Raw genomic sequence first — 25,011 nt, forward strand, 5'->3', positions numbered from 1 at the left:
TCACCGCCTCATATGCAACGTGCCCACCAGGTGGAACTCCACCTTGCATATGCTGGACAGACTGTGCGAGCAGCAGCAGGCCATAGTGGAGTTTCAGCTGCAGCACGCACGGGTCAGTCGCACTGCGGATCAGCCCCACTTCACCACCAATGACTGGGCCTCCATGCGAGACCTGTGTGCCCTGTTGCGCTGTTTCGAGTACTCCACCAACATGGCCAGTGGCGATGACGCCGTTATCAGCGTTACAATACCACTTCTATGTCTCCTTGAGAAAACACTTAGGGCGATGATGGAAGAGGAGGTGGCCCAGGAGGAAGAGGAGGAAGAGGGGTCATTTTTAGCACTTTCAGGCCAGTCTCTTCGAAGTGACTCAGAGGGAGGTTTTTTGCAACAGCAGAGGCCAGGTACAAATGTGGCCAGACAGGGCCCACTACTGGAGGACGAGGAGGACGAGGATGAGGAGGAGGTGGAGGAGGAGGAGGAGGAGGATGAAGCATGTTTACAGCGGGGTGGCACCCAAAGCAGCTCGGGCCCATCACTGGTGCGTGGCTGGGAGGAAAAACAGGACGATGACGATACGCCTCCCACAGAGGACAGCTTGTCCTTACCTCTGGGCAGCCTGGCACACATGAGCGACTACATGCTGCAGTGCCTGCGCAACGACAGCAGAGTTGCCCACATTTTAACATGTGCGGACTACTGGGTTGCCACCCTGCTGGATCCCCGGTACAAAGACAATGTGCCCACCTTACTTCCTACACTGGAGCCTGATAGGAAGATGCGCGAGTACAAGCGCACGTTGGTAGACGCGCTACTGAGAGCATTCCCAAATGTCACAGGGGAACCAGTGGAAGCCCAAGGCGAAGGCAGAGGAGGAGCAAGAGGTCACCAATGCAGCTGTGTCACAGCCAGCTCCTCTGAGGGCAGGGTTAGCATGGCAGAGATGTGGAAAAGTTTTGTCACCACGCCACAGCTAACTGCACCACCACCTGATACGGAACGTGTTAGCAGGAGGCAACATTTCACTAACATGGTGGAACAGTACCTGTGCACACCCCTCCACGTACTGACTGATGGTTCGGCCCCATTCAACTTCTGGGTCTCCAAATTGTCCACGTGGCCAGAGCTAGCCTTTTATGCCTTGGAGGTGCTGGCCTGCCCGGCGGCCAGCGTTTTGTCTGAACGTGTATTCAGCAGGGGGCGTCATTACAGACAAACGCAGCCGCCTGTCTACAGCCAATGTGGACAAGCTGACGTTCATAAAAATGAACCAGGCATGGATCCCACAGGACCTGTCCATCCCTTGTGCAGATTAGATATTAACTACCACCCAAAGTTGAGTGAACCTCTCCTCTGTCTGGGTGCCGGGGCCTAAATAAGTGACAGTGGCCTGTTCCAGTGGTGGGTGACGTGAAGCCTGATTCTCTGCTATGACATGAAGACAGATTCTGTGCTGACATAGGGCCAGATTCTCTGTTACGGGACCTCTCTCCTCTGCCTGGGTGCCGGGGCCTAAATGTGTGACAGTGGCCTGTTCCAGTGGTGGGTGACGTGAAGCCTGATTCTCTGCTATGACATGAAGACAGATTCTGTGCTGACATAAGGCCAGATTCTCTGTTACGGGACCTCTCTCCTCTGTCTGGGTGCCGGGCCTAAATGTGTGACAGTGGCCTGTTCCAGTGGTGGGTGACGTGATGCCTGATTCTCTGCTATGACATGAAGACTGATTCTGCGCTGACATAAGGCCAGATTCTCTGTTACGGGACCTCTCTCCTCTGTCTGGGTTTCGGGGCCTAAATGTGTGACAGTGGCCTGTTTCAGTGGTGGGTGACGTGAAGCCTGATTCTCTGCTATGACATGAAGACAGATTCTGTGCTGACATAAGGCCAGATTCTCTGTTACGGGACCTCTCTCCTCTGTCTGGGTGCCTGGGCCTAAATATGTGACAGTGGCCTGTTCCAGTGGTGGGTGACGTGAAGCCTGATTCTCTGCTATGATATAAAGACTGATTCTGCGCTGACATAAGGCCAGATTCTCTGTTACGGGACCTCTCTCCTCTGCCTGCGTGCCGGGGCCTAAATGTGTGACAGTGGCGTGTTCCAGTGGTGGGTGACGTGAAGCCTGATTCTTTGCTATGACATGAAGACTCATTCTGTGCTGACATAAGACCAGATTCTCTGTTACGGGACCTCTCTCCTCTGCCTGGGTGCCTGGGCCGAAATATGTGACAGTGGCCTGTTCCAGTGGTGGGTGACGTGAAGCCTGATTCTCTGCTATGACATGAAGACTGATTCTGCGCTGACATAAGGCCAGATTCTCTGTTACGGGACCTCTCTCCTCTGCTTGGGTGCCGGGGCCTAAATGTGTGACAGTGGCCTGTTCCAGTGGTGGGTGACGTGAAGCCTGATTCTCTGCTATGACATGAAGACTGATTCTGCGCTGACATGAAGCCAGATTCTCTGCTATGGCATGAAGAGACTGATTCTCTGCTGACATGAAGCCAGATTCTTTGCTATGGCATGAAGAGACTGATTCTCTGCTGACGTGAAGCTAGATTCTCTGCTATGGGACCTCTGTCCAATTGATATTGGTTCATTTTTATTTTTTTAATTTTTATTTTAATTCATTTCCCTATCCACATTTGTTTGCAGGGGATTTACCTACATGTTGCTGCCTTTTGCAGCCCTCTGGCTCTTTCCTGGGCTGTTTTACAGCCTTTTTAGTGCCCAAAAGTTCGGGTCCCCATTGACTTCAATGGGGTTCGGGTTCGGGACGAAGTTCGGGTCGGGTTCGGATCTCAAACCCGAACATTTCCGGGAAGTTCGGCCGAACTTCTCGAACCCGAACATCCAGGTGTTCGCTCAACTCTATACCCTTTCTCTATGAACCTCTTTTTTAGAATTTCTGCTTGTTGTTTAAAGTCATCATCATTGGTACAGTTACATCTAACCCGTTTGTACTGACTGTAGGGGAAGTGGCTGCAGAATATCCCCTACAGTCAGTACAAACGGGTTAGACGTAACTGTACCTATGATGATGACTTTAAACAACAAGCAAATTTCTAAAAAAGAGATTCATAGATAAAAGGTACCCTAATTAAGTTATAAAAAAACTCTTATACTAGAAGTACCTTGAACACACAAGAGGAATGTTTACAAACAGCAAAAAATTACGTAACACAACCATACTGTATGTGTGCGTAAACCTCATCACTCAGTACAACACATCAAACAAAGCCATACGTCCAGTACTGGCCAAACACTGGCATATTTTACAACAGGACCCCTATCTAGCGAAATACCACCAAAACCAGGATAATTTACAGAAGAGCCCCAACTGTAAGGAACATCTTAGCCCCCAGTAAACCAATACAACATTTGAAGATCCACAATAAGAGTATACACAAAAAAATTGGGAGATTTTAATGGGGAACAAAATGCTGCCCATGCTGTAAAACCATTGCACACAACCGTACAAGTTTCACTTCAAATAATAATGGGACAGCATTTGAAATAAAACATCACATGACATACCAATCGAGCTTCGTAAAATATCTGATTGAATGTAATTGTGGTTACCAATACCTGGGCCGCACGACACAGGCACTGCACTGCTGGTTGAACCAACACAGATATAAAATCCAGCGACAATACCTTAAACATAGTGTCTCCAGACACTGTGCATCCACACCTAAAAAAGAAAAGCATCCACTAAAAATCACTCCCATTGATTACATACCTGACAACCCATTTAATAGATTCAGTAGCCTACAGAAATAGACCTTACCCACATATTGTCTACACTAATTATACTGTATGCTTATATCTCCCTTGGGACCACACGACACGCATAGTAGTGATCATCCTTTGGTCATGTCAGTCCATTCTATTTTATTTTGTTTTATTTGATTACATTTGATTTAATATGTTTTTAGATGTGATATTTTCCATTTTATATATATATGTATATGTGCTATCATATTATGTAAAATATTTCTATTTTCCGATATCGATTATGTAAACCACTACAAACCACTGCTGGAGTCCCATATAATTGAAATCGACACATAAAGAGGACGTTTTCATTTTCATACTACTTATTAAATCCATACCATATTCCCGCATAATAAGAAAGTATATGACAGATGAATGCATATAGCGGACCATTAGACTGCATGAGCAAAATAGTAGATATATACACATCATGTCAACCGTACACTTTAGCAGCCATATCTGCTCTGAACTCACTTTAAAATACTCACTATGTATCCAAAATAGACAAACACCAATTACTCAACACCTATAGCCTGTATATGGGTGTTTAGCAATGTATATACAATACAGACCAAAAGTTTGGACACACCTTCTCATTCAAAGAGTTTTCTTTATTTTCATGACTATGAAGGCATCAAAACTATGAATTAACACATGTGGAATTATATACATAACAAACAAGTGTGAAACAACTGAAAATATGTCATATTCTAGGTTCTTCAAAGTAGCCACCTTTTGCTTTGATTACTGCTTTGCACACTCTTGGCATTCTCTTGATGAGCTTCAAGGGGTAGTCACCTGAAATGGTCTTCCAACAGTCTTGAAGGAGTTCTCAGAGATGCTTAGCACTTGTTGGCCCTTTTGCCATCACTCTGCGGTCCAGCTCACCCCAAACCATCTCGATTGGGTTCAGGTCCAGTGACTGTGGAGGCCAGGTCATCTTGCGCAGCTCCCCATCACTCTCCTTCATGGTCAAATAGCCCTTACTTTCAAAGTTTTCCCAATTTTTGGGCTGACTTACTGACCTTCATTTCTTAAAGTAATGATGGCCACTCATTTTTCTTTACTTAGCTGCTATTTTCTTGCCATAATACAAATTCTAACAGTCTATTCAGTAGGACTATCCACTGTGTATCCACCTGACTTCTCCTCAACGCAACTGATGGTCCCAACCCCATTTATAAGGCAAGAAATCCCACTTATTAAACCTGACAGGGCACACCTGTGAAGTGAAAACCATTTCAGGGGACTACCTCTTGAAGCTCATCAAGAGAATGCCAAGAGTGTGCAAAGCTGTTATCAAAGCAAAAGGTGGCTACTTTGAAGAACCTAGAATATGACATATTTTCAGTTGTTTCACACTTGTTTGTTATGTATATAATTCCACATGTGTTAATTCATAGTTTTGATGCCTTCAGTGTGAATCTACAATTTTCATAGTCATGAAAATAAAGAAAACTCTTTGAATGAGAAGGTATGTCCAAACTTTTGGTCTGTACTGTACATACAAACTGATACATTCCACTGAGTAAAAATGCCTATGCACACTTTAGGAGTTATATCAATTTCATGTAACTCTACTAGCTCATAATATATCCATTGGCCACAGACGGGTCCTTACATTATATGAATATATAAATATAGTGTAACTACTAGTATAATTCCCATGAGCACAGAACACTTGAAAATCAGGCAAAACACCAATTGACCTTTGTCATACAATCTATGACACAGGCGGTCTCTATACCATCTCCTCCTGTAACACCGCGGCACTTGTGATAAACATGTTCCATCTCTTCTCTTAACAAAATAGCCAACATATATGTTGGCATCCCTTAAGCTACCCTATAAACACATGCACATTGCGGTCCCCTGCACCTAATACTGTACCCAGCTTCCTTTGCTTCTACTACACAGAGCTTCTCAAACTAGTAGATGCCATGTACCCGCCCCGCTGCCAGTGAGCCACCCCTTCACGCTAGTGAAAAGTAAATCCTAGCGCTCTTTTCAGCAAATAATGATTATTTGTAGATCATCACACCCTTATTCTGGACATATTGCCCCCAAGAATGGTCAGCAAATAGGCATACACTACAGACAATTTAGAGCATTGATGACAATCCTGTACACAGCCGAGTGTTCCGTCGCACACCTGAAGACACGATCCTAATAGACGTCTATGCCTCACACTGAAGACACGATCCTGATAGATGTCTATGCCGCCTGATCAAGAGACTCACAAGAACAAAATAAAATAAACATAAAATAAACAGAATGTATACATACAAACACCCACCGGTATAGATTGACGTCCTACATTAGTTCACTTACATATTCATTAAGCAGATGCATGCCCATAGGCTCCTCTCCCCTCCTACCCTCTGGCCTGCACGCCAAAAATGCTTTTTAAATCACCGTTTGTGATTGTCATCTGTAATACTGTCCTGATGAAGAGGGCATTCCGCCCTTGAAACGCGTTGACCTGTAAAAATAATGACGTTTTTGTTAACTTATTATAGAAACATAGAATGTGTCGGCAGATAAGAACCATTTGGCCCATCTAGTCTGCCCAATATACTGAATACTACGAATAGCCCTTGGCCCTATCTTATATGAAGGATGGCCTTATGCCTATCCCATACATGCTTAAACTCCTTCACTGTATTTGCAGCTACCACTTCTGCAGGAAGGCTATTCCATGCATCCACTACTCTCTCAGTAAAGTAATACTTCCTGATATTACTTTTAAACCTTTGCACCTCTAATTTAAAACTATGTCCTCTTGTAGCAGTTTTTCTTCTTTTAAATATTCTCTCCTCTTTTACCTTGTTGATTCCCTTTATGTATTTAAAAGTTTCTATCATATCCCCTGTCTCGTCTTTCTTCCAAGCTATACATGTTAAGGTCCTTTAACCTTTCCTGGTAAGTTTTATCCTGCAATCCATGTACTACAGATATACCATGGTTAGCACTCCCGCTGTTAACTCAAATTTCTTAACTCATTTCATTATCTTGAGACAAAAGCCATTGAAAAGCAATTGAAGGTGTTTGCTTAGATTAGATAACCAAACTCAGAAATCTCAGAAACAAGGAGTGCTAACCATGTTACATCGGTAGTTTAGTAGCTCTTCTCTGAACTCTCTCCAAAGTATCAATATCCTTCTGGAGATATGGTCTCCAGTACTGAGCACAATACTCCAAATGAGGTCTCACTCCGCTCCCTTAACAGTGTCACCCACAGTGCCCTGCCCCTTTAAAGCTGACCTGCAGCCGTGAAGAAAAATGGCTGGGTTGTTTTGGAAACCTGGTGTAAAACTGTGTGTATGTGAAGACTAAGGACCTGTGAGTTTCTATTGGCTAATAAGGGACATGTGACCGTGTATATGGCAGTTGGGATATGAAGAGAAAGACCTGCAGGCTTCTATTGGCTAATGTAGGTTATTGGATGTGCTCAGGAATGGTATGTGCTAGAGAGGTGTGATCCCCACAAGATTTCTTTCCAGGTCCTTCTTTATATATATATATATATATAAATAATGATATTATTGTATATTATTATTATTATTTACATCATGTTCTAAAACATATTGACATCTCAATTAAGCTCTAATCTTATCTCAATTTACAGTATGACTTTATGGAGCGTTTGGATGGCAAGGAGAAGTGGAGTGTAATAGAAGCCCCAAGAGAGCGCCGCAGCATTCAGACACTGGTACAAAATGAGGCTGTGTTTGTCCAGTACTTGGATGTTGGAATCTGGCACTTGGCCTTCTACAATGATGGAAAGGACAAGGAGATAGTGTCATTCAATACTGTTGTCCTTGGTAAGAATATTCTTTTATTACTCATGCAATGAAGTTTGCATTAATAATCAAAATTACATTTCATGCAACATCGTTATTATTTTTTTCTTTAGATGCTCAAAAATGTAAATTCATTTTCAGAAGTCTTTACATGGTTATCTCATGAAAATAAATTATTACTTAACCACAGGGGTCCGACTGTTGGTATTTCCATTACACAGAGAACGAGTGGTCCCTGAGTTTTTTCTCTGAATGGAGCATGTGTGGTCCACTGTTCCATTCACCTCTATGAGACTGAGTGGTGACTCAGAAAACAGCTAGAAAAGTTTTAGATTTATTTTCTACTGCAGACACATTTGCATCCTAACTACACCTCCCCATAAACTTTGAAAGGATTTGTGATCTACCAAATGCTAAGAAATGTAATACAATGATCAGTGAGGATCTAGGAGGTGGATGCTCTGTTCACACATTAAAGGGATTCTGTCACCAGATTTAACCCTATTAAGCTAGCTGACATTAGCAATGTGCTGTCAGCTACACCTAACTAGCCTATTCCTACTTTTATCTATGCCCCCGTTACGCCAGAAATCTAACTTTTATAATATGCTAATTAGCCTCTAGGAGCAGGGGGGGGGGGGGAGCGTTGTTCCTGCTCCTAGAGGCTCCTTTCTCCCACCTTTGTCGCCTCCCTCCAAGTCCTGATTGACAGGGCCAGGCAGCGCTGGCATCTGTCTGCCAGCCCTGTGCTCTGGGGAAATCTCGGAACAGGCGCGTTGAGGAAGCTGGCAGCCTGCTAGAGTCTTTCCCTAAACCACCCTCCGTCCCTGCAACCACTGAGCACCGAAGATCAGTAGTGTCCATTACTGATCATGTCTGCTCAGTTTGCACTGCAAGTTTATTTTGTGTACAGAAAATACTTTTTTGTGCAGATTTTTTTTTTTTTTGCAGAAAAGACTTAAAAAAAAATATTCTCTCCTTTTGTTTCTTCTAAATTAAATTTAAATTTATTACAAGCCCCTTCACGTGTGAAAACACAACATACACACCCCTCACACTAAATAAAGGTTTACACATTTCACACATCACACCCCAATAAAATGGCCCCTCCATCTCAACGAGTATACTCAGCTGAAGATGCTTGCCTCTGATACGGAGTCTGCCAGTGAGGGAGAAGAGGGTGCCACTTTCCTCTACTCCTCTACCCCTCTACCCCCTCATCATCATCATCATCCGCTGATGAGGAACCCTCTAGAAGGCGCCCCAGAACAACAGCTGAGGCAGCCCCCAGCTTGAGCCCATATGGACCTCACCCCCTGATGATTATCAGGCCCAAATTCCAGATTTTGAGGGCAGACTGAACTAGATTCAAAATTTTCTTCTCTGAAGATTTTGTAAATTTAATGGTGGCCCAAACCAATTTATACGCCCAACAATTCATTGATTAGAACGCTACATCAGCATACGCTAGACCCCTAGATTGGACCCCAGTAAGTGTAGCAGAGATGATGATGTTTTAAGGACTCGTGCTGCATATGGGCGTTGTAAAGAAGCCAAACATTAAACAATATTGGAGTTCAGACATTTTCTACCAGACTCCAATTTGCAATAAGACCATGACCCAGAAGCGATTTGAGTCAATTAGGAAATTCCTACACTACAATGACAATGCACAGTGCCCACCCCAAAACGACCCAACATTTTACTTTCTTTTCAAGGTTAGACCTGTCATCGACCACTTTAACACCAAGTTAAGGTGAGGTTTACAACCTGGATAAAAATGTCAGTGTAGATGAGTCCCTATTACTTTTCAAAGGGAGGATTAGATTCCACCAGTACCTGCCTAGAAAACAGGCAAGGTATGGCATAAAGATATATAAACTTTGTAAGAGTAGCTCCGGGTACACCCACAAGTTCTACATTTACGAAGGGAAAGATTCCCGGATAGAACCCCCAGAATTCCCCCCCATCCTCGGAGTTAGTGGGAAGATAGTGTGGGACTTAATGGACCCACTACTGGATAAGGGTTACCACTAGCGTTCAGCGAACCCGAACTGTAAAGTTTGGGTTCATACCGAACTTTAGGATTTTTGGACCCCGGACCCGAACCCGAACTTTTCAGTAAAAGTTTGGGTTCGGGTTCGGTGTTCGGCGAGTAAATGGCGCTTTTTGAAAGGCTTCAGAGCAGCCAATCAACAAGCGTTTGACTCGTGTGCCCTTAGAAGCCATCACAGCCATGCCTACTAATGGCATGGCTGTGATTGGCCAGTGCAGCATGCGACCCAGCCTCTATATAAGCTGGAGTTACCTAGCGCTGCACGTCATTCTGCTCTTATTAGTGTAGGGATAGGATGCTGCTGCTGTGAGTGAAAGAATAGGAAAGAATCTTTTATCAGAAGTGCTTGTTTAACTCAGCGATCTACAGTGATTTTGTTTTGTGAGTGTAGTGCACAATTTTTTTACCCTGCCCTGAGCCCAGTGACACAAAAAAATAACTTTTGTCCGTCTTTTAGTTAGGTGGGTGTCGGAGCCCATTTTATGCAAGTTCAGTGCACCAGCACAGCATATGTACTTTTGTGACAGTCAAATACAAGCTTGAAATACTGCCATAATATTCTGGGTTTAAAAAAAATCACCCATGTTTGGCAATACCTTACATCTGGGGCCTTTGCTGCATTTTTCAGTGTGAAATACAAGCTTGAAATACTGCAATAATATTGTGAGTTTAAAAAAAACACCCATTTTTGGCAATACCCTACATCTGAGGCCTTTGCTGCATTTTTCAGTGTGAAATACAAGCTTGAAATAATGCCATAATATTCTGTTATTAAAAAAAACACCCATTTTGGGCAAAATTAGCAGCCTTTGCTACATTTGTCAGTGTGAAGTACAAGCGTTAGATACTGCTGTTATATTCTGTTATTAACCACCTCCCGACCGCCTAACGCAGGGATGCGTCCTGCGGGCGGCCGGGTTATTCCTCCTGGACGCATCGGCGCGTCACCTCGCGAGACGCGAGATTTCCTGTGAACGCGCGCACACACTCGGAAGGTAAACGAGCTGATCTACAGCCTGCCAGCGGCAATCATTCGCTGGCAGGCAGTAGATGCGATTTTTTTGAACCCCTGAAAGGTATATCAGACGCTGTTTTGTTAACAGTGTCTGATATACCTGATACCTGGTCCTCTGGTGGTCCCTTTTGCTTGGATCTACCACCAGAGGACACAGGCAGCTCTGTAAGTAGCACCAAGCACCACACTACACTACACTCCCCCCTGTCACTTATTAACCCCTTATTAACCCCTGATCACCCCCCTGTAAGGCTCCATTCAGACTTCCGTATGTGTTTTGCGGATCCGCGGATCCGGAAAACACGGACACCGGCAATGTGCTTTCCGCTTTTTGCGGATCTGCACATTGCCAGAACTATATAGAAAATGCCTTTTCTTGTCCGCAATTGCGGACAAGAATAGGACATGTTCTATAGGCTCTACAAAAAATGCAGTGTTCGCCTGATCAGGCCTGATCTTGTGCGCACACTTGCGTTCAGTCCGCCCCACCGCAGTGACAGAATTATTTTTTTCTGATCACTGCAAAAACACAGTAAAATCACTGCGGCGCTATAAAGATCACTTTTGAGGGGCATGGCTAGTTCATAGAAGATTTGTTTTTTTTGCCACAAGTTAGCGGAAATTGATATTGTTTTGTTTTTTTTGTTTTTTCTTACAAAGTCTCATATTCCACTAACTTGTGACAAAAAATAAAATCTCACATGAACTCACCATACCCCTCACGGAATCCAAATGCGTAAAAAAATTTAAGACATTTATATTCCAGACTTCTTCTCACGCTTTAGGGCCCCTAAAATGCCAGGGCAGTATAAATACCCCACATGTGACCCCATTTTGGGCGGTTTAGGGGGTTTAAGCTAGGGGAGCTGAGGTGGTTAAAAAACACCCATTTTGGGCAAAATACTAAATTTGCGGCCTTTGCTGCATCTGTCAGTCTGAAATACAAGCTTGAAATACTGCCATAATATTCTGGGTTTAAAAAAACACTCATTTTTGGCAATACCCTACATCTGCGGCCTTTGCTGCATCTGTCAGTGTGAAATACAAGCTTGAAATACTGCAATAATATTCTGTTATTAAAAAACACCCATTTTGGGCAAAATACTAAATTAGCTGCCTTTGCTGCATTTGTCAGTGTGAAAGTCAAGCGTTAGATACTGCTGTTATATTATAAAAAAAAACACTCATTTTGGGCAAAATACTAAATTAGCTGCCTTTGCTGCATTTGTCAGTGTGAAAGTCAAGCGTTAGATAATGCTGTTATATTATTTAAAAAAAAACACTCATTTTGGGCAAAATACAGTTGTGGCCAAAAGTTTTGAGAATGACACAAATATTAGTTTTCACAAAGTTTGCTGCTAAACTGCTTTTAGATCTTTGTTTCAGTTGTTTCTGTGATGTAGTGAAATATAATTACACGCACTTCATACGTTTCAAAGGCTTTTATCGACAATTACATGACATTTATGCAAAGAGTCAGTATTTGCAGTGTTGGTCCTTCTTTTTCAGGACCTCGGCAATTTGACTGGGCATGCTCTCAATCAACTTCTGGGCCAATTCCTGACTGATAGCAACCCATTCTTTCATAATCACTTCTTGGAGTTTGTCAGAATTAGTGGGTTTTTGTTTGTCCACCCGCCTCTTGAGGATTGACCACAAGTTCTCAATGGGATTAAGATCTGGGGAGTTTCCAGGCCATGGACCCAAAATGTAAACGTTTTGGTCCCCGAGCCACTTAGTTATCACTTTTGCCTTATGGCATGGTGCTCCATCGTGCTGGAAAATGCATTGTTCTTCACCAAACTGTTGTTGGATTGTTGGAAGAAGTTGCTGTTGGAGGGTGTTTTGGTACCATTCTTTATTCATGGCTGTGTTTTTGGGCAAAATTGTGTGTGAGCCCACTTCCTTGGATGAGAAGCAACCCCACACATGAATGGTCTCAGGATGCTTTACTGTTGGCATGACACAGGACTGATGGTAGCGCTCACCTTTTCTTCTCCGGACAAGCCTTTTTCCAGAATCAGAAAAAGGCTTCATCGGAGAATATGACTTTGCCCCAGTCCTCAGCAGTCCATTCACCATACTTTCTGCAGAAGATCAATCTGTCCCTGATGTTTTTTTTGGAGAGAAGTGGCTTCTTTGCTGCCCTTCTTGACACCAGGCCATCTTCCAAAAGTCTTCGCCTCACTGTGCGTGCAGATGCGCTCACACCTGCCTGCTGCCATTCATGAGCAAGCTCTGCACTGGTGGCAGTCCGATCCCGCAACTGAATCCTCTTTAGGAGACAATCCTGGCGCTTGCTGGACTTTCTTGAACGCCCTGAAGCCTTCTTAACAAGAATTGAACCTCTTTCCTTGAAGTTCTTGATGATCCTATAAATTGTTGATTGAGGTGCAATCTTAGTAGCCACAATATACTTGCCTGTGAAGCCATTTTTATGTAACGCAATGATGGCTGCACGCGTTTCTTTGCAGGTCACCATGGTTAACAATGGAAGAACAATGATTTCAAGCATCACCCTCCTTTTAACATGTCAAGTCTGCCATTTTAACCCAATCAGCCTGACATAATGATCTCCAGCCTTGTGCTCGTCAACATTCTCACCTGAGTTAACAAGACGATTACTGAAATGATCTCAGCAGGTCCTTTAATGACAGGTCCTTTTTTGGGATTAAGTTAATTTTCATGGCAAAGAAGGACTATGCAATTCATCTGATCACTCTTCATAACATTCTGGAGTATATGCAAATTGCTATTATAAAAACTTAAGCAGCAACTTTTCCAATTTCCAATATTTATGTAATTCTCAAAACTTTTGGACACGACTGTACTAAATTAGCTGCGTTTGCTGCATTTGTCAGAGTGAAAGTCAAGTGTTAGATACTGCTGTTATATTCTGCTATTAAAAAAACACCCATTTTTGGAAAAATACTAAATTGGCGGCCTTTGCTGCATCTGTCAGTGTGAAATACAAGCGTTAGATACTGCTGTTATATTCTGTTATAAAAAAAACACCCATTTTGGCCAAGATCCAAAATTTGCAAAGAATGAGGAGAGCGTCAAATAAGTTACGTGGCCCCGGTCATGGTGCTGCTGGTGGAGCTCCTGTTGCAGGGAGAGGACGTGGTCGATCTGTGTCAGTTACACGCACAAGTGAAACACCGTCCTCAGGCCTAATGCGGCTCTACGAATAGTGAGGCCAGAACAAGTACAGGCGATAGTAGATTGGGTTGCTGACAGTGCCTCTAGTTCCTTCACATTGTCTCCCACCCAGTTTCTTGCAGAAAGATCAGAGTTGGCACCTGAAGCCTATGTCCATCAGTCTTTCACCTCACCCCCTTGAAATCAGCCAACCAGTCTGAGCCCCAAGTCATGCAGCAGTCTCTTCTGCTTTTTGATGTCTCAACCTGAGCACAACCTGCATTACCAGGCATCTAAGTGCAAAGCACGAGCTGCAGTGGAGTAGACACCTCCAAAAAAAAGAAAGGTCTCTGGCTTCTCCTGCTTCCTCTTCTGCTGCAGTCTCGGCCTCTTCATCCACCTCTGGAGTGACAGTGGCACCTGCCAGGGCAGTATAAATACCCCACAAGTGACCCCATTTTGGAAAGAAGACACCCCAAGGTATTTAGTGAGGGGCATGGCGAGTTCATGTAAAAAAAAAAATTTGGTCACAAGTTAGTGGAATATGAGACTTTGTAAGAAAAAAAAAATATATAAAAAATAATCATTTTCCGCTAACTCGTGACAAAAAATAAAAACTTCTATGAACTCACTATGCCCATCAGCGAATACCTTAGGGTGTCTACTTTCCGAAATGGGGTCATTTGTGGGGTGTTTCTACTGTCTAGGCATTGTAGAACCTCAGGAAACATGACAGGTGCTCAGAAAGTCAGAGCTGCTTCAAAATGCGGAAATTCACATTTTTGTACCATAGTTTGTAAACGCTATAACTTTTGCGCAAACAAATAAATATAACTTATTGCATTTTTTTTTATCAAAGACATGTAGAACAATAAATTTAGAGAAAATTTTCATATAGAAATGTAGTTTTATTTGAACCTGCCACCCCGCAAACAGAGTATCTGCCAGCAACACCACCTGGGTCACCAGGTATCTCCACAATGTCCCATGGAAGCGTTCAGATCCCTATCTCCCAAACACTGGAGCGGAAGAGGAAGTACCCCCCTACCCACGCGCGATCCCTGGCCCTGAATGTCAGCATTTCAAAATTACTGTCTTTTAAAATGCTGTCATTCCATCTGGTATAGACAGAGAGTTTTAAAAGCCTTATGGCGGTGGCTGTCCCACAGTACGTCGTGCCCAGCTGCCACTATTTTTCCAGGTGAGCCATCCCTTCCCTGCACAACCAAGTAGGGGCAAAATCAGGTGTGCACTGCGCAACGCCATCTGTGGCAAGGTCCAACTAACTATGGATACGTGGACCAGTAAGCACGGTCAGGGATGTTATATCTCCCTAACAGCACACTGGGTAAATGCAGTGGAGGCTGTGCCTGAGGCGTATAGCAGTTTGGCGCATGTCCTTCCACCACCGAGGATTGCAGGGCGCTTCAGTTTGCCTCCTTTTGCTTCCTCCTCCTGCTACGCTTCCTCACCCTCTACCGCCTCCTCATCCAGTCAGCGTAACACCTTCACCACCAACTTCAGCACAGTCAGGGGTAAACGACAGCAGGCAGTTTTAAAATGTATCTGTTTGGGGGACAAACCCCACAGGAGCTGTGGACGGGCATGGAACAACAGACCGATGAGTGTTGGTGCCAGTGAGCCTCAAACCCGGCCTGGTGGTGTGCGATAATGGGTGAAATCTCGCAGCAGCTCTGGGACTAGCCGGTTTGACGCACATCCCTTACCTGGTGCATGTGCTGAATTTGGTGGTGCAGAGGTTCCTTAAAAATTACATCAATATGTCAGAGCTGCTGCAGAAAGTGCGGACCGTCTGAGCGCGCTTTTGGCGTTCTCATCCTGCTGCTGCTCGCCTGTCAGCGCTGCAGCGTAACTTCGGCCTTTCCGGAGCAAGATGTGTGCACACACCTACACGTACTGAATGGCGGGTCTGCCCCCTTCAACTTCTAGGTCTCCAAATTGGGCACATGGCCTGAGCTTGCCCTTTACGCATTGGAGGTGCTGGCCTGCCCTGCAGCCAGTGTATTGTCTGAACGTGTGTTTAGCACGGCAGGGGGCGTTTTCACAACAAGCGCAGCCGCCTGTCCACAGCCAATGTGGACAAGATCACGTTCATTAAAATGAACCAGGCATGGGTCCCCCAGGACTTATCCGTACCGAGTGCAGAATAGACATGTAAACCGGCCTTACCCAGCCATTGTTATACAACAGCGCAATTGCTCATTGTTGTATTTATTTAATTTTCCACTCTTTTAGGGTGTACTCCAATAAAAAAAATTAAAAAAATTAAACCAAAAAACAGTGTTGGCTACTTTGTCCTCCTCCACCACCGCTTTTGCATACACCGCTACGTCCACCGCCTCCTCAACCAACTACTCCATATGGACCTACACCTCATACATCAAGATTATTTTTTTTAATTTGTTGGTATTTTATTTAATTTTATGTCATTTCATTAATTTGTCATTTACATTTTCGGGTGAAATTCCCCAATTTTTGGCTGTGATATACCCCTGCTCTACCTAGTAGACAGGTAAATAATTTTCTCTAATTTGTCTGTTACATTGTCGGGTGAAAATCCCAAATTTTTGTCTGTGATATACCCCTGCTCTACATAGTGGACAGGGAAATACATTTCACTAATTCGTATGTTACATTTTTGGGTGACAAATGCTCATCTTTTGCGCTAAAAAGTACATTTGCGGCCTACACTGCATTTAGGACAGTACGAATCAGGTGAGGCCAGAACAAGTACAGACTATAGTAGATTGGGGGGCTGACAGTGCCTACAGTTCATTCACATTGTCTACCACCCAGTCCCCTGCTGAAAGATCAGAGTTGGCACCTACAGTTCATGGCCATCTGTCTTTCAACTCACCCCAATGCAAATCAGGAAAGCAGTCTGAGCCCATCAAGATTATTTTTTTAAATTTGTTGGTATTTTATTTAATTTTATGTAATTTCCTTAATTTGTCTTTTACATTTTCGGGTGAAATTCACAAATTTTTGGCTGTGATATACCCCTGCTCTACCTAGTAGACAGGTAAATAATTTTCACTAATTTGTCTGTTACATTCTCATGTTAAATTCACAAATTTTTGGCTGTGATATACTCTGCTCTACCTAGTAGACAGGTAAATAAATTTTACTAATTTGTCTGTTACATTGTCGGGTGAAAATCCCAAATTTTTGTCTGTGATATACCCCTGCTCTACATAGTGGACACGGAAATACATTTCACTAATTCATCTGTTACATTTTTGGGTGACAAATGCTCATCTTTTGCGCTAGAAAGTACATCTGCGGCCTACACTGTATTTAGGACAGTACAAATCAGGTGAGGCCAGAACAAGTACAGACTATAGTAGATTGGGGGGCTGACAGTGCCTACAGTTCATTCACATTGTCTACCACCCAGTCCCCTGCTGAAAGATCAGAGTTGGCACCAACAGCTCATGGCCATCTGTCTTTCAACTCACCCCATTGCAAATCAGGCAAGCAGTCTGAGCCCCAAGTCATGCAGCAGTCTCTTATGCTTTTTGATGACTCTGCTGGCAGGGTTTTCGTGGGTCATACACATAGCCCTGCACCAGAAGTGGAAGAGATTAAGTGCACTGATGCCCAACCTCTTATGTTTCAGGATGAGAACATTGGAATGCCTCCGCAGCACGTCTCTGATGATGACAAAACAGAGATGCCAATTTGCTGCGGATTTATGCAGTCTGCAGACCGACAAGTAGGGCAGGGGTAAAGAGTGGGTGGAAGATGATGTGGAGGATGATGAGATACTAGACCCCACATGAAATCAAGGTCATGTGAGTGACCTGCCTAGTTCGGAGGAAGAGGCGGTGGTCGCACAGAGGCACCAGCACAGCAAAAAAGAGAGAAGGGTGCAAAAGCATCTGTTACATTGTCAGGTGACATTTTACCAATTTTGCAGTATACAAACCCCTGCTCTGCATAGGTGACACGGACCTAATATTTGTAAAATCGTCTGTTCAATTGGTGGGTGACACGAACACAGTTTTGCCGTGAATAAACCCCTTCTCTGCATAGTTGACAGGGACAGAAATTTAAAAAAATCGCCTGTTCCATTGATGGGTGACATTAACCCATTTTTGGTGATGAAAAACCCCTGCTCTGCATAGGTGACAGGGAATAAAATTTCAAAAATTGGTCTTTAATTGACGCGCACCCCCTCATTTCATTCGATGCTTCAACTTTAACAACTTGTCCAACATTTCCGCTCGATCACATTGGAGCCATTGACCTCCCTTGGAAGTGTTATCTCTTTCTCACGCTCCCTCTCTGGCGTGGAACCCTGATTCGCCGCTAACCGTGATCAACATGGTAGGTGCAGAAAAGAACATCGAAAGTTGATAGAGAAGATATCAAAATGGATCGTGCATGTCACGGGGACATGCGATCAGGCAGAAGTTATCTAGAGTCAACAAAGTGGCAGCAGGGCCTCTCCTGTTTAACGTTTCAAAATCCAAAATACCCCAGTGACATTCCTTATAATTTTTTATAAATCATTCCAAAACAGGGCATATTAAAAGTCCTGTATTGTTATTTATCATCACTACCTCCCTGAGTTGGGAGTAGGTAATTGCCGCGCACCCCCTCCTTAACTTGGAAGCTTCTGCTTCAATACTTTGTTCCACATTACATAAAATTTCATCCATTGACCTCCCTTGGATGTGGTATCCCTTTCTCAGGCTCCCTCTCTGGCCTGGAACCCTGATTCCCCGCTACCCGTGATCACCATGGTAGGCGCATAAAAGAACATCGAAAGTTGATAGAGAAGATATCCAATTGGATCGTGGACATCACAGGGACATGCGACATGGTGGAACAGTATGTGTGCACACGCCTACACGTACTGACTGATGGGTCTGCCCCCTTTAACTTTTGAGTCTCCAAATTGGGCACATGGCCTGAGTTTGCCCTTTATGCCTTGAAGGTGCTGGCCTGCCCTGCAGCCAGTGTATTGTCTGAACGTTTGTTTAGCATGACTGGAGGGGGTTATCACAGGTTATATTTCCCAATGTTTTGGGGTGTACCCTAATTTAAACAAAAAAACAAAAAGCAGTGTAGGCTACCTCCTCCACCGCCGCTTCCACCTACACCGCCACTTCCACTGCCTCCTCAACCTCCTACTCCATATGGACATCGTCCTCCAAGATCAAGATTCTTATTTTTTATTTTTACGTATTTTATGTTATTTGAAGTCATTTTCCTATCCACATTTGTTTGCAGAGCACTTGCAATGCTCTTAACCACATGTTTCTGCCACTTGCAGCACTCTAGCCCTTTCCAGCCATTTAGTGCTCCAAAGTTCGGGTCCCCATTGACTTCAATCAGGTTCAGGGTCAAGTTCAGGTCAAGTTCGGGTCCCGAACTCAAACTTTTTTGTGAAGTTCGGCCGAACCTGTCGAACCCGCACATCCAGGTGTCCGCTCAACTCCAGTTACCACCTTTATGTGGATATTGTACCAGCATACTCCTATTCATGTCCCTAACTGCCAGAGGTAAATCAGAGAGGCCTCCCTAGATCCCTGGTAGGCCTGAGAATGGGTGAAAGTAGGGCTTTCCTCCATGAGAACATGCTGGTGGTTAAGTACAAGGACAAGAGGGACTTCCTTGTACTGACCACCATTAACACTAACACCAGCTCCTCTGCTCCTGTACGAGGTACCACAACCACTACCCCCAAATCAGTTTGTATCCTGGACTACAACAGGCACATGGGAGGGGTGGATCTTTCAGATCAACTTCTGAAGCCCTACAGTGCCACATGAAAAACGAAAGTGTGGTACAAATAGCTGGCCGTGCACATTGTACAGATGGCAATGTGCAATGGGTACATGCTATTTTAAACTGCAGGCCACACAGTAACTTTCCTTAAGTTCCAAGAGGTTCTTATCAAGGCCCTAATTTTTGAAAGCCAGGCCGGGGAGGGTCCCAGTACTTCTGGAAGACATGGTGCCCCTGTTGTATCAGGGCAACATTTTCCACGTCCAGTCCCCCAGACAGCAAGGAAGGGAAGGACCCAAAAAATATGCAGAGTGTGTTCAAAAAGAGGGATTATTATTATTATGATTATTTATTATTTACTATTAAAGCGCCATTCATTCCATAGCGCTGTACATATGAAAAGGCGTATACATACATAATACAGACAATTGCACTAAGCATGAACAAGATGAGTTACAAACTGGTACAGAAGGAGAGAGGGCCCTGCCTGTGAGGGCTTACAATTTACATGGTATGGGAGAAAGACACAGTAGGAGAGGGTAAAGTTGGTCATGGCGGTATAGAGGCAGCAGGGTCACTGGTTGTAGGCTTGTCTGAAGAGGTGGGTTTTTAGGTTTCTTTTGAAGAATTCTACTTTAGGTGAGAGTCTGATATGTTGGGGTAGCGAGTTCCAGAGTGTGGGGGATGCACGGGAGAAATCTTGGAGGCGATTGTGGGAAGAGGTGATAAGAGGAGAGGAGAGAAGAAGGTCTTGTGAGGATCGGAGATAACGTGTAGGGATGTATTGGGAAATTATCTCAGATGTGTAGGGAGGGGACAGGTTGTGGACAGCCTTATATGTATTTGTTAGTATTTTGAACTAAATTCACTTGGCAGTGGGGAACCAGTGAATGAATTGGCAGAGGGGAGAGGCAGAGGAGTAACAGGGTGAGAGGTGGATTAGTCGGGCAGCAGAGTTGAGGATAGATTGGAGTGGTGCGAGAGTGCTAGATGGAAGGCCACAGAGGAAGATGTTACAGTAGTCTAGGTGGGAGATGATGAGGGTATGTACAGTACAAGCATTTTCACAGACTCAAAATTGAGGAAAGCACGGATGCAGGAGATGTTTTAGAGTTGGAGGTGGCAGGTGGTGGAAAGGGCTTGGATGTACAGACATAAGGTGAGGACAGAATCCAAGGTCACTCCAAAGCAATGGACTTGGTTGACTGGGGAGGGTGAGCAGCCATTGATCATGATAGATAGGCCTGTTGGCAGGGGTTGAGCAAGATGGAGGAAAGATGAAGAATTATGTTTTATCCTTGTTAAGTTTTAGAAAGCGAGAGGAGAAGAAGGAGTATATGGAAGATAGGAATTGAGGGATTCTGGATAGTAAGGTGGTGATATCTGGACCAGAGAGGTAGATTTGCGTGTCGTCAGCGTAAAAGTGATACTGAAAGCCATAGGACTCTATGAGCTGTCCTAGGCCGAAAGTGTAGATAGAGAAGAGCAGTGATCCTAGGGCAGAGCTTTGAGGGACACCAACAGAGAGGGAATGAGACGAAGAGCTGGTTTGAGAGTGGGAGATGCTAAATGTCCGCTCTGTGAGGTATGATGTGATCCAGGAGAGGGCCAGGTCAGTGATGCCAAGAAATGAGAGAGTTTGTAACAGAAGGGAGTGGTTGACAGTGTAAAAAAAAAAAAAAAGAGGATAGGTCAAGGAGAAGGAGGACAGAGTAAAGTTTTTGGGTTTTGGCTGTTAGTAGGTCATTGGTGACTTTGGTGAGGGCAGTCTCAGTTGAGTGGTGGGGTCGGAAGCCAGATTGTAGCCGGTCAAAGAGGGAGCAGGAGAAGAGATGAGACGAGAGTTCAGAATGGACATGTTGCTCAAGTAGCTTTGGGGCATATGGAAGAAGTGATATGGGGCGATAACTGTACAAATATGATAGGTCAAGTGAAGGCTTTTTGAGGATGTGTGTAATGGTAGTATGTTTAAAACCAGAGGGGAAGACACCAGAAGTTAGTGATAGGTTGAAGAAATGAGTTAGGGCTGAGATAAACACTGTGGTAAGGTTAGGGATGAGGTGGGGTGGGATTGGGTCAAGTGCGCAGGTGGTGAGATGGGATCTGGAAAGTAGAGCGGAGAGTTTTTCTTCTGTAATGGTGGAGAAGGTTTTGGGAGAAGAGGACTGAGCAGTTGTAGAGCGGGTCTGTGGGGACTGTGCACTGAAGCTTTCTCGGATGCTGACTATCTTTTGTTTGAAGTATGTGGCAAAGTCCTCAGCTCAGATGAGAGGTGAGGGTGGGGGCGCTGGGGGACGTAGAAGGGAGTTAAAAGTGTTAAAAAGTTTTCTAGGGCTGTGGGATAGGGAAGATATTAGAGATGAGAAGTAGGCCTGTTTTGCGTCAGCAAGTGTGGATTTGAAAATGAGGAGGGATTGCTTGTATGTGGTGAAGTGATCCTTAGAGTGGGATTTCCTCCATCGCCGCTCAGCAGCCCTGGAAGCTTGCCTGAGTTTTTCCGGTTTTCTTGTGTGTGAGGGGGGCAACAATGTCCAGAGCTGTACTTATTGTGGTGTTATATAGGGTGGTGGCAGTATCTGAGTCTTGGAGGGAACAAATGGTAGAGAGTGGCAGAAGAGAGTCAGAAAGCAAGCGAAAGTCAAAATGTTTAAGGTTCCTGCAGGGTGTGTTAGTATGTAGACTGGGGGAGCAGCAGAAGAGATGAGTGAAGAGAAGGTGAGTAGGTTGTGGTCGGATAGGCGGAGAGGCGAATTAAAAAGGTTAGATAAGGAGCAGAGGCAGGTAAAGATAAGATCCAGAGTGTGACCATCTCTTTGGATGGGAGCAGAAGATCACTGTGAGGCCAAAGAAGGAAGAGAGTGATAGGAGTTTAGAGGCGGCTGAGTGGCAGGTGTCAATAGGGATGTTGAAGTCACCCATGATGATAGTGGGGATGTCGGCAGAAAGAATGTGTAGGAGCCAGGTGTTAAAGTGGTCAAGAAAGATAGTGGCTGGGCCTGCGGTAAATGACAGCTACTTGGAGGTTGGATGGAGAGTAGATGCGTACAGAGTGTACAAATGAAGTGAGTGTAATGGAAGGTGGCAGTGGAGTTGGGCTGTAGGAGCAGGTGTCTTATAGGAGAAGATAAATTCCTCCATTATGTTTGCTGCTGGGGCGGGGTGTGTGAGTGAAATGAAATCTGCTATAAGAGAGTGCAGCAGGGGAGGAGGTGTCAGAGGGTGTCAGCCATGTTTCTGTGAGACCCAGAAAGGAAAGTTTTCGAGAGATGAAGAGGTCATGAATGTAGGACAGTTTGTTACAGACAGAGCGTGCATTCCATAATGCTCCTGCAAGAGGAACCAAAGGAGCAGGGGTCAGAGGAATGGTATTAGTAGAGTTGAGTGGACACCTGAATGTTCGGGTTCGACGGGTTTGGCCGAACTTCACAAAAAAGTTTGAGTTCGGGACCCAAACTTGACCCGAACTTGACCCCGAACCCGAACCCTATTGAAGTCAATGGGGACCTGAACTTTTGAGCACTAAAATGACTGTAAAAATGTAATGGAAAGGGCTAGAGGGCTTCAAATGCCAGCAAAATGAAGTTAAGAGCATGGCAAGTGCTCTGCAAACAAAAGTGGATAGGGAAATGATGACTTTAAATAACATAAAATACGTTAAAAAAAATAAATAATAATCTTGATCTAGGAGGACGAGGTCCATATGGAGTAGGAGGTTGAGGAGGCGGTGGATGTGGCAGTGTAGGTGGAAGCGGCGGTGGAGGAGGAGGAGGTAGCCTAAACAGTTTTTTGGTTTTAAATTTATTTTTAAAATTAGGGTACACCCCAAAACATTGGGAAATATAACCTGTGATAACCCCCTCCAGACGTGCTAAACACACGTTCAGACAATACACAGGGCAGGCCAGCACCTCCAAGGGCAAGCTCAGGCCATGTGCCCAATTTGGAGACCCAGAAGTTGAAGGGGGCAGATCCATCATTCAGTACGTGTAGGCGTGTGCATACATACTGCTCCACCATGTCGCACATCCCCGTGATGTCCACTATCCAATTGGATATCTTCTCTATCAACTTCTGATGTTCTTTTATGCACCTACCATGGTGATCACAGGTGGCGTGGATTCAGGGTTCCAGGCCGGAGAGGGATCCTGAGAAAGGGATACCACATCCAAGGGAGGTCAATGAATGAAATAAAATGTAATCGAGCGAAAATGTGGGACAAAGTATTGAAGCAGAAGCTTCAAAGTTAAGGAGGAGGCCCGCTGCAATTGGCCACTCCTGACTAGTGACGATAAAATAATACAGGACTCTTAATATGCCCTGTTATTGCAATGATTAATAAAAAATTATAGGGAATGTCACTGTGGTATTTTGGATTTTGAAATGTTAGCCAGAAGAGGCCCTGCTGCCGCTTTGTTGACTGTTTCTTTTTACAAAAAAATATGAAAGCTATATATAACGCTTGAATTTCACACGTGCAGATGCATCAAGGGCTGTAAAATTGTGTATTTTGCCAAAAAAGGGTGTTTGTAAAAACCCAGAAAATGATGGCTGTATTTCTAGCTTAAATTGCACACTGACTAATCCTGCAAATGCACCAGATATTGTATATTGCCAAAAAAGGGTGTTTTAAAAAAAAAAAATGGCCGCCACAACCGCCCATATAACTAACAGACGGATAAAAGTTATTTTTTTCTGTCACTGGGCTCAGGGCAGGGTAAAAAGATTGTGCACTGCACCCACACAACTAAATCTATGTAGATCGCTGAGTTCAATTGGAATTCTGATCACAGATTCTGTCCTATTCTCTCCCTCAAAGCACGAGCAGCATCCTCTCCCTACACTAAGCACAGCAGAGTGACGTGCAGCACTACGTGACTCCATCTTATATAGAGGCTGGGTCACATGCTGCTCTGGCAAATCACAGCCATGCCATTAGTAGGCATGGCTGTGATGGCTTCTAAGGTTACACAGTTAAACGCTTGTTGATTGGCTGCTCTGCAGCCTTTCAAAAAGCGCCAAGAAAGTGCAGAACACCGAACCCAAATGTTTGCTGAAATGTTCGGGTCCGGGGTCCAAAAATCCTAAAGTTCGGTACGAAACCGAACTTTACAGTTCGGGTTCGCTCAACCCTAGTTATTAGGTTTAAGGGGTATCAGAAATTTGTAGAAGGAAATTTGTAGCAGGAGGTAGAGATGATAGTGGGGATTAGCTGAGAGATATCACCAGCAATAAGGAGAAGCAGAGAAAGTGTTAGTAGGTGAGAATAAGAGAGGGCATGAGGTATCTGTGTGTGTTTAGGAAGGAAGTGTTTTAAGTTGCCAAACTGGTTTGTGTAAGTGGTTAGATAAGAAGGTAAGATGGAGGGAGAGATGAATAGTTCCTTGTTGGGTGAATGGATGTGGGGGTATTGGAGGAGGTTTTGGAAAAGTGGAAAGAGTAGGATGAACGACGGAAACATTGTTTGCA

General features: G+C 44.3%; 1 protein-coding gene across 1 annotated transcript in view; it reads left to right on the top strand.

The window, feature by feature from the left end:
- The window catches only part of TENM2 (teneurin transmembrane protein 2), a 3,383,593-nt gene that overhangs the window by 1,773,182 nt on the left and 1,585,400 nt on the right, over positions 1–25,011 (top strand). The window contains exon 8 of the mRNA XM_040404927.1: positions 7,402–7,597. Within this exon, the coding sequence (XP_040260861.1) occupies positions 7,402–7,597 (196 nt within the window). The remainder of the gene's footprint in view (positions 1–7,401; positions 7,598–25,011) is intronic.

This window comes from Bufo bufo, chromosome 1, assembly GCF_905171765.1.
Source record: "Bufo bufo chromosome 1, aBufBuf1.1, whole genome shotgun sequence".
Classification (NCBI taxonomy): domain Eukaryota; kingdom Metazoa; phylum Chordata; class Amphibia; order Anura; family Bufonidae; genus Bufo; species Bufo bufo.